The 17,670-nt window shown below is 33.7% G+C and overlaps 1 protein-coding gene across 1 annotated transcript in view; it reads left to right on the top strand.

The window, feature by feature from the left end:
• Positions 1-10,527, top strand: part of hecw2b (HECT, C2 and WW domain containing E3 ubiquitin protein ligase 2b) — a 58,463-nt gene extending 47,936 nt beyond the window's left edge. The window contains 11 exon segments of the mRNA XM_058772301.1: positions 509-618; positions 1,662-1,782; positions 1,864-1,977; positions 2,294-2,446; positions 2,620-2,718; positions 4,008-4,137; positions 4,216-4,362; positions 6,234-6,348; positions 6,556-6,641; positions 6,734-6,846; positions 8,167-10,527. Coding sequence (XP_058628284.1) covers positions 509-618; positions 1,662-1,782; positions 1,864-1,977; positions 2,294-2,446; positions 2,620-2,718; positions 4,008-4,137; positions 4,216-4,362; positions 6,234-6,348; positions 6,556-6,641; positions 6,734-6,846; positions 8,167-8,278 — 1,300 coding nt within the window. The 3' untranslated portion in view covers positions 8,279-10,527.
• Positions 10,528-17,670: the final 7,143 nt, after the last annotated feature.

Raw genomic sequence — 17,670 nt, 5'->3', positions numbered from 1 at the left:
CACCCACAGATGCAGCAGAAAACATCTGGGTCATGTTTGAATTTTCTTCTGTCACTGGTCATAATTCTAACCTTGAAATCAGTATTAGATATAAATTCATGTCATATAAAATCATGCATATATGTGAAAATGAGCTGAGAACTGAACAAATAGTTGTGATCTTGCTCAGAGGAAGACATGACTCAGTTTGTCTGGTGATAAAGGGACAATACAAGATGTCTACAGATGGTTAGCAAAAGCAAAAATGCTTCAATATGCACATATTTCATGAGCAAGCGAGGCATGCTCTAGCAAAACAGGCACAATGTTTTGAAATCAGCACCCCAAAATTAGTAAGAAACAAGTATTGGATTTCATTTAGCAAATATGATCAAGGTGGTTTAATGAAGCAAATTTGGCTTCTCAGGTAAATGCATCTTAGTAATTTTGTTTCGTTTTTTTTTTTTTTTTTTCAGGATACATGTGTTTGTCTCCAAACACTAAAAACTGTCTCTTTTTCTTTCTAAAGCTTGTTTGAAGAGGAAGTGATGTCGTATGTGCCACCTCATGCCTTACTGCTCCCCAGCTACTGTCAGTCACCTCGAGGGTCTCCGGTCTCCTCCCCTCAGAATTCTCCTGGTCAGTTCCTCTCAGTCACATCCGAAACAGTTCAAGAAACATTTATGAGTAGCGTTTGAAAAGATGATCAAATGCAAATGCCTCCACAGCATTTCTTTGGTTTGCTTGTAGAGCTTGACATGCAGTCGACCAGATTTCCTGGGTATTTTTTTTTTTTTTTTCAGTTAGCTGCCAAAGCATCAAATCCGCTATTTGGGATTTGATGTGTGGTTGGAGTCCAGGGTTTCTGGTTAATCCCTGCAGGCTGGTTTTTAACCGTTATACTGACACTCTGATTTTCTCAAGTCTGTTTGGAGTGTGGCAGACATCACGGTGCCAGAGGGGAATCATGGTCTAACTCAACATTATCTGACTTTAGTCACCGCTGACACTGAGGGATTACACTGTTCACTGGTTAGAGGGGGTTCTGCCAATTCTGCCTCTTTTTGCTTGAATAGAAACCATGCTGATAAACTTTTAACTGGACTTATACTAAAGAATAAAATAGTTTTGGACCATATCCAATTTAATAATAATAATAATAATAATATTTTTTATTTATTTATCCCTCCACATATTTTTATAGTTCAAAGGTTGTTCTTTTATATCTCAAGAAAACAAAGAAATTTGTATCCCTGTCCCATATAATTATTATTATTATTGTTATTATTAATAATAATAATAATATTATTATTATTAGTAGTAATAGTAGTAGTAGTAGTAGTAGTAGTGGTATGTATTTATTTATTTATTAAAGTATTTATTTATTTATTTTCCCAGTGGATGTTTTCATTGTTCGGAGGTTGCTCTTGTATAGTGTCGCAATATTTAATTTATTTTATGTTTAAATTAAATAGTCTGGCTCTAGGAGAAACATCTTATATATATATATATATATATATATATATATATATAAAATACATTCAATTTTGTCATCAGATTTGACAAATAAAACCTGAATTTGTCTGCATAATCTATACATTTTCTACACGTGTATCTATGTTTGATAACAAGATGCTAATTTTAAGTCACTTTTTCTTTTCACTGATTTTGTTCCCTCTCAGGTACACAGCGAGCCAACGCACGGGCCCCTGCGCCGTATAAACGGGACTTTGAAGCCAAACTTCGGAATTTCTATCGCAAACTGGAGACTAAAGGCTATGGACAGGGTCCAGGCAAAGTCAAGTAAGCATGCTGTGTACCGTAACCCTGAGGTCTTCATTTGTAACACATTTTCACACTCATGCTGACTTGTGCTTGTTTTAGGTTGATAATCCGCAGAGATCATCTACTGGAAGACGCCTTCAATCAGATCATGTGCTACTCTCGCAAAGATCTACAGAGGAGTAAACTCTACGTCAGCTTTGTTGGAGAAGAGGGGTCAGTGTTTCCACAATTTTAAAACATGACCAGACTTGTATAACAACCTTTATAAAAATAGACTTAATTAAATTAAATTGTCAAAAATAAATTAGTCTTATATCCAAAGCCTATTATTGTGTTGTAGTAGTAATAATAATAGGAGGTAATAATAATAATAAGTATTATTATTATTATCATTATCATTTTAATGATGACTATTTATTATAAATTTCATTTTTTAAAATTAATTAATTATTATTATTTTTTTTGTATTAATTAACTTTTTTTTTTCTTTTGATTCTAAACACATTGGTTTAATTTTGCTCCTGTTCAGACTGGACTACAGTGGCCCTTCTCGAGAGTTTTTCTTTCTGGTGTCACGGGAACTTTTTAACCCATACTACGGCCTGTTTGAGTATTCAGCCAATGACACCTACACCGTCCAGATCAGCCCCATGTCTGCCTTCGTCGACAACCACCATGAGTGGTGAGTGCACATTTTCTGTTGTTTTGAAGCTTGATTTGTTTTGATCGATGCACATCCAACATTAAAAGGAGGATTTAGATGGTGCTTTGATCAGTCTGTGCCGATAAGATGTTCTTTAAGAGACTGAACGAGCAGAAATGTACATCAGTGGTTTAAACATGTTCTGTGGTCAGGTTTCGGTTTAGTGGTCGTATTCTGGGTCTCGCTCTTATCCATCAATACCTGCTGGATGCCTTCTTCACACGACCCTTCTACAAAGGCCTACTGCGAATGTGAGTTAAACATTTCTGACACTTTATTTTTTAATAAATAGACACTTATTAAAATGTTTTAAATTCTAGCTGGAAAAACTTATGCAGGGACATTATTTGAATGTTATTTAGATGTGATCTTGTTAGTATATTGGTAGATAAATAAATAAAATACACAAAACTAAATATATTAATAGCACTGATCTTTGTTTTTTTAAAAGTAATGTTTAAATATTATAACCATGTAGATATTGATTATGTGATTATGACGTGACTATGACAATAACCATCAAGCCTTCTTTTTAAGTGTCAAGATTTTATTGCCATATAACTACACTTACATTTTTTTATATCAATATAATATAAAATGTAATAATTTCATATAATGATAATGTAATAATAATAATAAATTACAATTTTAGTAATTAATTTTAATTAACATTAATGATAATATAGTAAATAATAATATATTTTATTATAGTAATAATATAACATTTTGAATGGTGGTGTATTTGAAAAAATTCTATAATTTAAAATTCTAAAGTTGACAGACGTGGAGTAAAGTTATTCTAAAATATAAAATCCATATATGTGCTCATGTTAGTTAATATAATTCAGTAATGTAATTTAATAAAATAAATTAAAAAAATGTATAACAATATTAATGTTAAAATAATACAAGTAGAGTTGTGGCTTCATAAAATCTTGAAACATTTTTAAATATAAGTGTATAAATACTTTTAATATTTCTTGATGCTAAAGGTCATAGTAATTATCACATCATTATCATAATATGATTATGAGTTTTGAAGGCCTAGTTACATAATTATTTCACATAATTATGATTTTTGAAGGGTCAGTTTTTAAATGTCATCGTAATCAGATTATATTACCGTTTAATACCTGCTTCAATCAAGAAAAGAAAGGGACAGGAACAAATATAAAGAACAAAATATGAAAAAAAAAAAAAAAAAATATTTCAAACCATTCAACCATTGTTTACTCACCCCAATGCTTTTTTTTTTTTTTTTCAGTGGAGCATTTAAGTAACTTTTATAGTCCATTCTTTTAGATTTTTCTCTCTCAATCCAAAAATTTCATCAGTGCTGCTGTTTCTAGTTTTTATTACCTTTAATTAAAATCTCTATGTCAAATATTTAAACAAAAACTATTTAACCAATACTAACATAAATTTGACATTTCTTTAGGAAATCCTGGGTGCTTGAACGAGACTCTGCACATTCTGTTTGATTACCTAGATCACATCCATTATTTCATGTTCGTATGTATTTGTTGACACGTGTGTGTAGACCGTGTGATCTGAGCGATCTGGAGTATCTCGATGAGGAGTTTCATCAGAGTCTTCAGTGGATGAAGGACAATGACATAGAGGACATGCTGGACCTGACCTTCACCGTCAACGAGGAGGTGTTCGGACAGGTCAGTGTGTGACTGTTTGTGTAAGCTTGCACAACCTCTCGGCGTTGTCTCACAGAAGCACATGTGTGTGTGTGTTAGATCACAGAGCGCGAGCTGAAGCCTGGCGGTGCAAATATCCCCGTGTCAGAGAAGAATAAGAAGGAGTACATCGAGCGCATGGTGAAGTGGCGTATAGAGCGCGGTGTCGTCCAACAGACGGAGAGTCTGGTGCGAGGCTTTTATGAGGTACTGAAATCAAATCAGCGCTCCAGTAGCTTTCAGTCACATAAAAGCATGCCACTTCTGCCATGTAGAGTTGCCCCGAGGTATTCCAGAATGCTTTTTTTTATTGAATTTCTGTTTGATATTTTGGCATCTTGCTTGTCATTGAAAAGTTTGGGATCAGAACGATTTTTTTTTTTCAAGAAATTATTACTTTTATTCAGCAAGGATACATTAAATTGATCAAAAGTGACGATAAAGACATTTATAATGTTACAACAGGTTTTTATTTCAAATAAATGCTGTTCTTTTGAGCTTTCTACTCATCAAAGAATCATGAAAAATGTATCATTGTTTCTACAACAATAATAAGCAATAATAACTTTTTTATATACATTTATGATAACAATAAATGTTTCTTGAGCAGCAAATCAGCATATTAGAATTATTTCTGAAAGATCATGTGACATTGAAGACTGGAGAAATGATGCTGAAAATTCAGCTTTGATCATAGGAATACATTAAAATAGAAATCAGTTTTACTATATTTTTTATCAAATAAATGCAGCTTTTGTGAGCGTAAAAAAAGACGTCCTTCAAAAACATTTCAAAATCTTACCTACCTCAAACTTTTAAACAGCAGTTATTGGGGGAAAAAATTAAATAAAATTCACATATGTGACCCTGGACCATAAAAGCAGTCTTAAGTCGCTGGGGTATATTTGTAGCAATAGCCAAAAATACACTGTATGGGTCAAAATTATTGATTTTTCTTTTATGCCAAAAATCATTAGGACATTAAGTAAAGATCATGTTCCATGAAGATATTTTGTAAATTTACTACTGTAAATATACCAAAACTTAATTTTTTATTAGTAATATGCATTGCTAAGAACTTCATTTGTACAACTTTAAGGCGATTTTCTCAATATTTAGAATTTTTTGCACCCTCAGAAACCATACATCAATGGAAAGCTTATTTATTCAGCTTTCAGATGATGTATAAATCTCAATTTTGAAAAATTGACCCTTATGACTGATTTTGTGGTCCAGGGTCACATGTGTGCTCATGTCACTTCTTTAACATACCTGGCAATATATTAAGAGTTAATTGTATTAAATATTGTTAGTTAATGTAATTGAATAATATAATTTAATAACATTACACTTGAAATTCTTAATAATATATTTTTTTAAGTAGTGTTCTACATAAAATCTTGAGAGCATTTACAAAATATTTCATGATGCTAAAGGTTGTAGTCATAACCACATAATATCCATATACTATAATGCAATATTAAAAACTGTAAGGGTCAAAAAAAGGTCGGTTTTCAAATGTCAGCGTTTGTGTTAGCTTTTCATTAAAATTTATTTCAGTAAGCCTGGTCATTATATGATTATAATGCCTGCTTCCATCATGAAAATCAACTTAAAGGAACAGGATCACAATATAAAAATTCAATCATTATTTTTTCACTCTTATGTACTGTTATTTTTTATCTTTGGAACATGCAGTAATTATTAAAGACCCTTCTTATAGATTTTTTTCTCTCTTAATTCTGTTACTGATTTTTACTATCTTTAATTAGCATCACTGACAAAAGATCAAGCCAGCCAATGAGGAATGAAATGTATTTTTAAAAATCCTAAATTATTTAGTGTAACCTTGAATGAAACGAGAAAGAAGATGAATTAATTAATACAGCACGGTAGGTTTAATGTATGATTGATGAGTTTCGTTTCTGTAATGTCTTCAGGTGCATCATTTACTATAGTCTTACCCAACAGGAATACAAGGATTATAATATCGAAGAAAATGCAGAATTTCACATGATATTTCATAGCGCTGGCACTGAGCTGGAAGCAGATGTTTTATGGTTGTGAACTGACTGCAGGTTGTAGATGCGCGGCTGGTGTCGGTGTTTGATGGGCGGGAGCTGGAGCTGGTGATCGCTGGGACGGCGGAGATTGATCTGGGAGACTGGAGGAACAACACCGAGTACAGAGGAGGTAACCACAGACTGACAGATCCATAATAAATGATCACCATATTTATATATGTACAAAACTGTGGTAAAAACATGGTATCGAGATATGAAGTATCTGATTTATGACTGAAATATTATCCGCCAGATAGACAGGGCTTTTACAGCGTCTCCTAGCCCTAAAGGTCACATTTTGAGTTTATTGGGACAAGTTTATTGGTTTTCCCTCCAGGTTACCATGACAACCACATCGTGATTCGCTGGTTCTGGGCGGCAGTGGAGAGATTCAACAACGAGCAGAGACTCAGATTGCTGCAAGTGAGTGATGAAAGAGAAACACAAGCTCTTTTTATAAGACAAAGCATAGTCTGTGTACTTGCCCTGGGGTTGAAATGTCTCTGTTGTCTCAGTTTGTGACAGGGACGTCCAGCATCCCGTATGAGGGCTTCGCCTCTCTCAGGGGCAGCAACGGGCCGCGCCGCTTCTGTGTGGAGAAATGGGGCAAAATCACATCTCTGCCCAGGTAATCTGAACTCAACTCAAGATCCTGTTTAGAAACTTAATTTATATTTAACCTCTACATTTATTTGAATCATCATTGTAATGCATTCCTTTGTTTGATACCCACCACTATTTAAAAAATGAATTAACTAGGATTTTACTAAAATATATTTAGAGGGCTATCTATATAAATATATAGAGTAATATATACATATAAATAAATACAGATTGGGGTAAGTTTTTTTTTTGTTTTGTTTTAATGTTTTTGAAAAAGGTCTCTTCTGCTCACCCAGGCTGCATTTATTTGATCTAAAATACAGTAAAAAAAAAAAAAAAATTGTGAAATATTATTGCAATTTTAAATAACTCTTTTCTATTTTGATATATTTTAAAATGTACTTTATTTCTTTGATGCAAAGCTGAATTTTCAGCATTATTACTCCAGTCTTCAGTGTCACATGATCCTTCAGAAATTATTCTGATATACTGATTTAATGATCAAGAAACATTTATTATTATTATTATTATTATTATTATCAATGTTGAAAACAGTTGAACTGCTTAATATTTTTGTGGATTCTGTGATCCATTTTTTTGTTTTTTTGTAATATTTAATGATTATAAAGCTCAAAGAACAGCATTTACTTGAAATAAAAATCTTTTGTAGCATTATAAATGTCTTTACTGTCACTTCTGAACATTTGAATGCATCCTTGCTAAGTGTTAATTTCTTTTTCTTTTAAAAATAAATCAATAAATGATGTATATAAATAAATAAATAAATAATGAAGAAAATAAATAATAGAGTTTATGTCTATTATATATTTATATTGTGTATTTATAATTGGTTTTATATTTTGTTGCCACTGAATTTAGGGGGAAAAAAACTGATGGATTATAAAAATTCTGTAAAAAATTAAAAATCACTTAACAAAATCGTTGTGTTAAAAAACGTGACCAATAAATAAAAGCCTGATGTGTTCAGTGTTATGTAAGAAACTTACCACAAATTTCTATTAAGCCTCATTCATGAAACTGAATTCTGATGTAAATCATTTGTTAAATCCATTTTACATAAATAATTCAGTGTGAAAATCTATGTTAGAATTTTACAAACAATCTACAATCTAACCAAAAAAAAAAAAAAAAATCACAGTTCATGTTCAAGTTCAATAATGGCACATTTGTCCCAAATAATCCGTTTATCCCACAGATATCATTGCTTTTGTGATCCACAAGATGGCGTAATCCGGCAGTTCATAATATAGTCACTTAAAAATTGTTTGGATTGAAATGTATATGATCATAAAATGAAGTTTCCTGTCTTTATTTGTCGTTGTAGAGCTCACACGTGTTTCAATCGTCTGGACCTCCCCCCGTACCCCTCGTTCTCCATGCTGTACGAGAAGATGTTGACGGCAGTGGAGGAGACCAGCACTTTCGGTTTGGAGTGAATGTTGATTTTTGCACTTTGAGCTGATCGAATATACTTCATTTCCACAACCCGTCAGGAAGCGCAAAGGAAGTAACCATCTAAAACAGACACCAGAAGCACTTAGACGTATATTTTGTACACCGTATCACTTAAAAATACTTCCTCGGAAAGAAACGATCAGTGAGCTGGACTGGACTGATAGAAGTGCGGATATTGTCTGAATGTTTCTCAGACGCAAGCATTGATTGGCTCTGGACGACTCGAGGAGGATGTGACCAGCCAAATGCAAAGCTGAGTTACTAACTGATTAAAATGAGGAACAAAAACCCAAAGGACTTTGATATTCTCACTCTCTTTTTATCTGTAAAAAAGACTTTTCTACGGAGCATCAAAATGCAGCGTGAATGAACAAATACTGTGTTGTGAAAGCTTTTTCAGATCGCCTCAAACACAACCACACATGACAGCGCTGCCCTCTATATTGAATTGAAATGTATACGTTCTCTCTTCTTTTTATCATATTTATACATAAGTCTTTCTCGTATGTTTGTTTTGACACCGTATGCTGTCCAAGTAGCCGTCATGTCAGATTTGTGACACTTTTGAATGAATTTGGTTGTTTATATACTCACACGCGATGTTTTCAAAGGGCATGTTACACTGAAGTGCACTCGCAGACGCACTACAACATCATGAATGTGACCACTATGTGCAAATGATAAAAAAAACAAAACAAAACAAAAAACAACAACAATAGAAGATGATTTTTTGACTTTATAGTCCAACCTTGGCCTTTCTGTTGTCCTCGGATAACACAATTTTTTTTTTCTGATGACATTTGAAGAAAGAGAGTGGTCACATACCCACCGAATGAAGCTATACAGAAACACTCGAAGTCAGCATGAAATTAAAACGGACACTATTTGTGTTACTAATACGCTTTATTGTGGTATAATAATGTTTTATGATTTAAATGGAGTAAGATAGCTTGCGTTGCCATTTCATGTTGACTTTATTATTATTTCCATATCCTTATATAGCTTTAGTGTGACATTAATGTCGCAGACGCAGCTTTTTTGAATCTCCTTTTCATTTTTCACTCTCTTCTCTTGAGTCCGACAGTGTTTTCTTGTATGAATTGAAACTGGAATATCAAGCCTGCAAAACCATATCGATACATTCCAGACTTTTCCATTTGCGTTAACTCAACCCAGCCTTTTACGAAACACTGCCGTGGCTGCGGGACGCTGGATTGTACTCTACTTCTGAATGTTTTGTAATCTGAATTTTGTGTAAGGAGTTAATATCGCTTCCAGTGAAAACTGGTGTAGTTGAAACTGCCATGGGGCTTTATGAGGTCCATCAAATTTTGAAGACAAACACGAGCATATCATCTTAGTCAGTTCGATTATGGCCGGCTAGATCATTAATACAAACCAGATAGATCTTTGTTTTTTTGTATTAAGGCTTTTGCAGTGGCGTGCTGATATTTGTGCTGAATGTACCAAAGGTTTAGGGCTGCCGTAGACTGTCCCAACCCTCTTTGTCCACGTTTTGTTTGATTAAAAAAAAAGGAAAACATTTATTAAAAAAACTAATTATGATATAATAAAAGCCTTTTTTTGGATGCCCCAGTTTTTCCTCTTATTTTGAGTAGCTTTTTCACGATGATGTTTTACACAATATAAAAAGACCTATACAATGGGGAAACAATTACGCTTTCTGTCGTTGTTTGAAGATGAAAATGTACTTAATATGTATGTATGGTTTATCTGGAGATTTAATGCAATAGTTCAGCTAAAAATGAAATTTCTGTTATTTATTCACCCTCATGCCTTTCTAAATGGATTTCTTTTGTGGAATAAGAACGTTATTTCACAGATTGTCCAGGCTGCTATTTTCCATACTGTGAAAGTGAATGGAGACTGGGAGTGTATAAAAGCAGCATAAAAGTGTTTCTTGGAAGAAAGAAAATCTTGTGGATGAGGGTGAGTGAAGGATGTCAGAATTTCCATTTTTGGTGAACTGTTCATTTAAATGTTCCCTGCCTTTCTAAAGTTATTTCTAAAGACCAGAGGCTTCAGATTGAGATCACACATAAGTTATAGAAAGCTTCTGCTTTTGACTTTCTGTACTACTACAGTTTTGCACCGTTCATGTGCTCTGAAAACATGTGACTGTTGATTGGATAACAGCTTTCAGAGCTCCACATTTGGGTTTTTCTCATTTTTGTTTCAGCACAGATGATTGTATAAAGCTGTTTATCTCACGGAAAGTGCCTCGGAGTCTTGATTCCATATTCAGATGGTTTATTACTGTTTTTTTTTTTTTTGGTCTTGTTTTGATGAAATGATTGCTTATTCAGGTTAGCCAAATTTTAGTTGAACTAAGATCAAAATTCCATGTTTTATTTTTATGTAAATGTAGGTTATTTATGTTTATTAGATAGATTTTTTAATTGTTATTGACAAATTCTATCTGAACCCATTTATAGTAAATGCAAAGGTTTGCCATATATATTTTTTAAATTTAAAACTTCTGATCAATTCTGACCATTTAATGCACACGTTTGCTTTCCAAAAGCCCCAAGACCCAATAAAATGCTAAAATAATAATAATTTTCAAACTAACAGACAACTGTGGGGGGAAAAGAAAATAAAACGTAAAATTTTACAGTGATTTACTGTAGCTCAATTAATGACTTAATGATTCAAAATGAGGCTCTTTTTGTGTCACAGTAAATGACATATTCATGTTTTCTGTAGACTAAACAGCCTTGTTATTAATAAATCAACAATAGACATTTAAATATTAAATGCACAAAATATGGTACTTGCATCTGCATTATGATTTAAGATAAATGATTGTAACTTGTTTCCTTTTTAATAGAGCATTTGACATCATCCTGAACAAGGAACTGGAATTCTACACCATTTACTGTAACCATAAAATATTCATATGAATTCAAAGCAATGCATCGTGAATCATATTGTTTCTGTATTTTAAAGGAACTAAATTCATAATAGGTCTCTCGACACATTGCATGCATGTCTATTTGTGAACAGCAGATGGCAGACCACCCATACGGTTTCCTTTCAGAGGGTCTCCAGCCAAAAAAGCACCAGAGACTTTCAAATGTCCATCTAATCTGAAATGTTTATTAACCTCTGAATCTCGCTGAGAGAGACCTCAAACCCGCTTTATTATACACTGCACAATAATGTCAGATTTCAGTCAGTCTGACAATATGGCAGTCAGCAAGATGAATGAAAATAGATGCTAATTAGCACCTTCCGCTGCAAAGCGCACACATCCAGCACAGGGAGAGAAGCGCGTCTTTGCCGCATGAAAGAGCGCGCTGATGCGGGAGCTAGAAACGCTCTCGCCGCACAATCACACGGGCCTTGATTGGCGGTTGTGTGAACGCCGGGCCCACCGCCTCTGTTCAATGAGGCAGTATTTTCAGGGTCCCTTAGAAACCTATTTCAGCTGTTTTATCTGTTCAGTAGTGCTTTGCTGACACTACCCATAAACCCTTGTGCTTTTAGTGTGACATGGACCATGCTCTATTTGTGTGTGTGTGTGTGTGTGTGTGTGTGTGCGTAAAGTGAGTGGGGGTGACCCTGAGCTGTAACAGCTGGTGTGTAGGATCCCATGGGACGTGATAAACTCATCCGATATATAATAATAAATCAGGAAGGTTACTCTTTTTTTGTTGCACAAAATACTGTAGTAAATGCACTCACTGGTATTAATGCATCAGATGTGTGTGCACAGATTCACAATCACTGACAATTTTGACTTGTCATTCCGTGCACTCCAATATCTCACAAATGTGCACGTACAGATGCACATGCACAGACACACAGACATATTGAGTTATTGACCTTGAGGGAGTAAAAAAGCTCACAGTGCCTCTAAAAGATTCCCTGCGAATGATTTCGCTCAACAGAATGATGCATCTTCCCCTCAGTGGAGGAAATGACAAGCCTAAATAATCAACAAAAATCATATTATTCAATATTTTGGGTTAAGATTAGGGTTAGGGTTAGGGTTGGATTAAAAAATAAATAAACAATGTTACAAATGTTTTTTTGTAAATGTCTATGTTGGTTAAAGTCAAATTAGATCTTGTCGTACAATGAATTAACAACAAAAGACCAGAAGTTATCATGGTATTAGCCTACCACGTTTTTCGACAGTCTGATATACCACGGTATGTGATAACATATATCAATAATTTGTATTGAAATAATATTAATAAAGTAATATAATATTAATATTCATTAATAATATGATAGTACCAAACTATTGCTGTTTTTTTTTTTTTGATGTCTTGCAAAGCGGTACTGCAGCAATATCAATACTGTAATAGTAATAGAGTCCTGTAATATTATGGAACTGGCAATTATTAAACTATTAGCATTTACTCCAAGGTACTTACAGTAATACCATAGTGCTACTGTGTTTCAAATTCAAAAACTATGGTAATACCTTTTATATAAATGACTATGTACCATGGTAATACAATGGTTTTACTCACAATGATTACTGTCCATAGTTTTCAATTAAAATTGAACTTTTTAAAATAAAATAAAAATAACAAAATAATATTAATGTGAGAGTGCAAAGTATCTATCGTCCAAACCATGTTGTTACTTTACCCAAAATACACTTTGATAAACCGATAAAAAAAAAAAAAAAAATAAATAACAATAATAATATTTATAGCTGTCGGGACGGATTTCGCGGGAAATTGCATTCATACGTCATTCGCCCGTGCGTGTCACATCATAAACGTACACAGAGAAGTAGCTCCGTAATTTCCTCAAGATGCATTGCAGTTTTAATTCTTTACCAATAGAGGGCGAAAAGTTACATTGTGTTCTTGCACAAAGTAAATAGGCCTACCATGGTAAAGGCTATATGCTAATGTGATATATAAAGAAGTACCTTGTTATTTTGGACATGTATCATTGTATAAACATAATTTCAGTACCATAGTATTTGTAAAAGTAAATGTTATTCATTCATTATACCACTGAACCACCACAGTATGTTTTTGTAAGACAGTACTGTGGACACTTGTGCCAAGTAGAATATGATCTTGCATCAACAATTTGTGGGTCCAAGAATAACATTTTCAGTAACTAGACAGATTTTAGGGTTAAGGTTATAGTTATGGTTCATCTTCATTACATGCTAATTCCTTTTATTTTCAAGATCCTGCTTGTGCCTGAGTCTACATTTGTCTTTGTAGCTCCAGAACCAAGAAAAGATCCTGAAACGTTTTGCTTGCCAAAATCACTTTTCATAATGGTGACAATAAAAGCCTTGAATCTTGAACATTCCTTGTCATGCCTTCCAAATGGATGTTGCATGCTTACATATCTATTCAATCATGAGATTTATCTTGACACGGATAAACGTTTCTCTGAAAAATACCCACTAAACGTGAACCATGGAAACAGACAGTCATCAATTTCTCCGTGTGACAATTTGCAGCCACAGCTCACCAGACACCTTATCATCACACATTTACAAAACACATCTGTCGTGAAGTTGACGTATAGCACTGATGCGATCGCTTGCAATGTGGAGGACAGGAGTATGCATGACAAAATAACAAAGCAGGAATGGTATGGACCTCCACGGGTCTATTTTTACAGGCATGGCAGAAGGAAGTGGAATGGAAAGGATATCTTGCATTATGCATGGCCCGAGAGAAAGAGAGGAGCAGAGGATAGAAAAAACAGCACTTCCTCTAGTGGGACAACACGAGAGACAAAAGAATGCTTTTATATTTAGTGTATGTATGTATAAGTGTATGTATGTTTTATGATCTGTACTGTGGTATGGGGGGGGGGGGGGAATTATATATATGTACACTGAACAAAATTATAAACGCAACACTTTTGTTTTTGCCCCTATTTTTCATGAGCTGAACTCAAAGATCCGAAGACTCAAAGACTTTTTTCTAAAAGGCCTATTTCTCTCAAATATTGTTCACAAATCTGTCTAAATCTGTGTTAGTGGGCACTTCTTTGCCGTGATACTCCATCCACCTCACAGGTGTGGCATATCAAGATGCTGATTAGACAGCATGATTATTGCACAGGTGTGCCTTAGGCTGGACACAATAAAAGGCCACTCTAAAATGCCAAAGCACAAGATAACATTAACGTTCTGCTTGAGCAGATGAAAATTGTAACTTAATGAGTGTATGACAACCAGAAAATGAACGTTTTTATCTTCATTTATTTAAAAAAAGGAAAAAAGGAAAAAAAAGAAAGAAAAAAAAAACGTTGTAATTATATCTACTGTATGTACAGTGAGGAGGATGTTGGCAAAATTTCAACTGTAGTAAGTCGGTCTGGTCACTAGTAACATTTTGGTGAATTACTGTAATTTATTTCTTAAAAATATTTGTGTAGTGTACATACTTAGGGAAATTATTGTCTAAGGCGAGTTTTTGGCAATATATATTTAGTCAGTTTGAGTAAATTATTAATTTACTGTAAACATTAATTTGAATAATTTATTGGAATTTAATAATTAAATTTAAATAATTTAATAAATTATTACTTCGTTTTGTACTGTGAGGTAAATTTGCAGATGGTCCCTAAAGCAGCCTAGGCGAATATCAAATCTAAAACTATAGCGCTTGGTTTTCTATGGGAGAAAAAATGGTTTGGTGAAACTTGGTTGTGGGCTCATATTCTGGGCTCATCTGCTTAAATGTACGTAATATACAGTAATATATTTTATTAATTAGATGTTGAATTTAATCATTTATTATCACTGAGGCAACACACCACGTTAAGTGTTTTCTTTATGGGAAATATTTAACGTGCAGTTCTGCGCGTTCCTTAACTTACGTTCATATCCTCATCTGTTTGCATCATCAGTAAGATCTGAGTTTGGTCTTTTAATAGGCTTGTTGGAGATGAGCCAATTCTGCGCCGAACTGATCACCGCGAGTGGTTGCTGGGTTCTGGGTGGATTTGGTATTTTACTATGTTGTAGCTATGTGTTCTATGTGGTTGCTAAGGCATTATTATATGGTTGCTAGGGTGTTGCATGTTGCTATGGGGTTGCAGTGGGTTCTGAGTGGATGCTAGGGCTTTGCTACAGTATATGGTTGTTAGGGTCTTCTCAGTGGTTTTTAATATGTTGTAATGTCATTGATGTGCGTTCTGGGTGGTTGCTAGTGCGTTTCAATATGGTTGCTATGATTCTCTGAGTGGTTGCTGGGTGGATTTAGTCTGTTACTAAAGTATGGTGTACCTATGGTTTGTGGGTGGTTGCTAAGGCATTACTATATGGTTGCTAGGGTGTTTTGAGTAGTTTTCCATGTGTTGTTATATAATTGCAAATTTCTGGGTGGTTTGTAGGGTGTTGCCATATGGTTGTTAGGGTTTTTTGGTATGTTGTTGCTAAGAGTTCTGGTGTTTGCTAGGATGTTTTCTCGGTTGTTCACTGGTCCTGGTGAAAATCCTTATATTAGCCAGTGCTAATCAACCAAAACAAAATTCTGTGCAGGTTCTGAGAAGTTCTGGGAATTTAAAATTGTGACACTATGATAAAAGCCCCGTTGGGTGATAAGTAATGCATATTTGATTTAGTCAAATGAAGGCTGATTTGAATGAAAAACTGTGTGTGAAGTGTGTCTCTCATGAGCAGCAGCAGCGGGTTTGGCTCTCTGGAGACAGGTGTTGACTAATGAGGAGCTTTTTCTGAATCCAGCCATGATGATTAAGTGTTAATTACAACAGGTCAGCTTGACACATTTCCAATAATTGGAAATATTTTGGGACTTTTTGATTTGCAGGACAACACAAAAGAATACATTAGTGCGCCTAATGAGATGTCTATTTAGCTCACCGCTGACCCTCTTAACTTTCTGGTGTCTCCTTCAAGGACTATTCAGAGTTTAGAGAAAGAGATTCATCGACCAGCTGAGATATTCAAACACATTGTCAGAATATTTTTTTTCCTGTTTTCAATACTAATGTTCAATACATCAACTTTTGTCAATTAAACTTATATCTCTCAAAGGCTTTCTTATCTCACAGTTATCTGTTTTATGTTTTGCTCAGAGGTGGAAGTTGTTGTCCATATAGAAATTTTAATTATGTTGATACGCTTTGCTCCTTTAAGACATACATTTGTAATGCTTGCCCTTCAAAACCAATCACCTCAAACAGGAAGCAGTCAGTGTTAAGATGGAGTGACCAAGTGAGTTTGATCATCAAACGTATAAACAGCTGCAGTCTGTTGTCACTGTGAGGTGAGTAACCAGAGACAGCATCTCTTCAGGAGCACATTTAATGCTTTTTCATCCTATTTACTCATGGGACTTTGTGGAAGGTTTATTCCCTTTTGAGATGCAAGTGCAGGTTGGATGTTTGGTAGAGAGTCTTTAAATGATCACACTGTCTTTTGTCCTCCATCTCAGCTCCTATTTTTTCTTAAGAAAATAAAAAAATAAATAAATCTTGTGTTTTTAATATTTTCATTTGAAACCCGTAATGTTTTATTTGTTTGTTGGGTTATTTGAATATTTATAGTGGATTGATTTTGTTAGACTTATTTTCTGATATTATAAGCCAAATTATAGACCGTTTTTATTTTTTGTATAACCGAGATGCTATTATACTTTCTTATATTTGATTTATTATTTTTGTATGATCATATTCTTTTTTTTTTTTTTAAATGTTAACCATTCTAGTGTGACCTTTTTTAATTAATTAAATGATTTTTATTAGGCATTGTGTTCTAATAAAGTTCTTTCTTTCTTTTTTAAATTTTTCATTTTTTATTTACAGATTTTAATTGCGCCAGCCACTGCTACAAAATATAAAGATGTCCTGTAATAACATATCATTGAAGTAACTATAGATTTTTGTTTTGTAAATGTTGTAGATTTATAGTAAATAATATTTTATGTAAAAATAACAAATATATCTCAAAATTAACATTTATTTATTTATTTTACTTTTTTGGTATCATCATAATACAGTTATATTCTTTTAAAGTAAATTGTCATGTAAATAGCACATGGCACATAAAAATGGTAAAATATCAAAGAAGGTATTTTATCTGATACCTGGTACTTTTTGTAACTTACAGTTTATTTCTAAATGTCAAAGCAGTAATAAACGGTGTTGTTTTTAAACAAATACAATAGAAACCATTGTTAAATTGAACTAACCATGGAAACCTGAAGCCATTTATGGCTTTATATGTGGTTACTGTGGTATAATTTCAAATATACCATAGTTAAATTATGGTTACGACGCAAAATCTATGGCTTAGCACACTGATCTAACACTTTAGTTATAGTCAAAGTGTTGAGTAATAAAACAACACAATTGAATTACGCTCTTGTATGAGTGAATCCAATGAATG

The sequence above is a fragment of the Onychostoma macrolepis genome, chromosome 01 (genome assembly GCF_012432095.1).
Source record: "Onychostoma macrolepis isolate SWU-2019 chromosome 01, ASM1243209v1, whole genome shotgun sequence".
In the NCBI taxonomy this organism is placed as follows: domain Eukaryota; kingdom Metazoa; phylum Chordata; class Actinopteri; order Cypriniformes; family Cyprinidae; genus Onychostoma; species Onychostoma macrolepis.
This window is presented reverse-complemented; position numbering and strand designations above follow the sequence as displayed.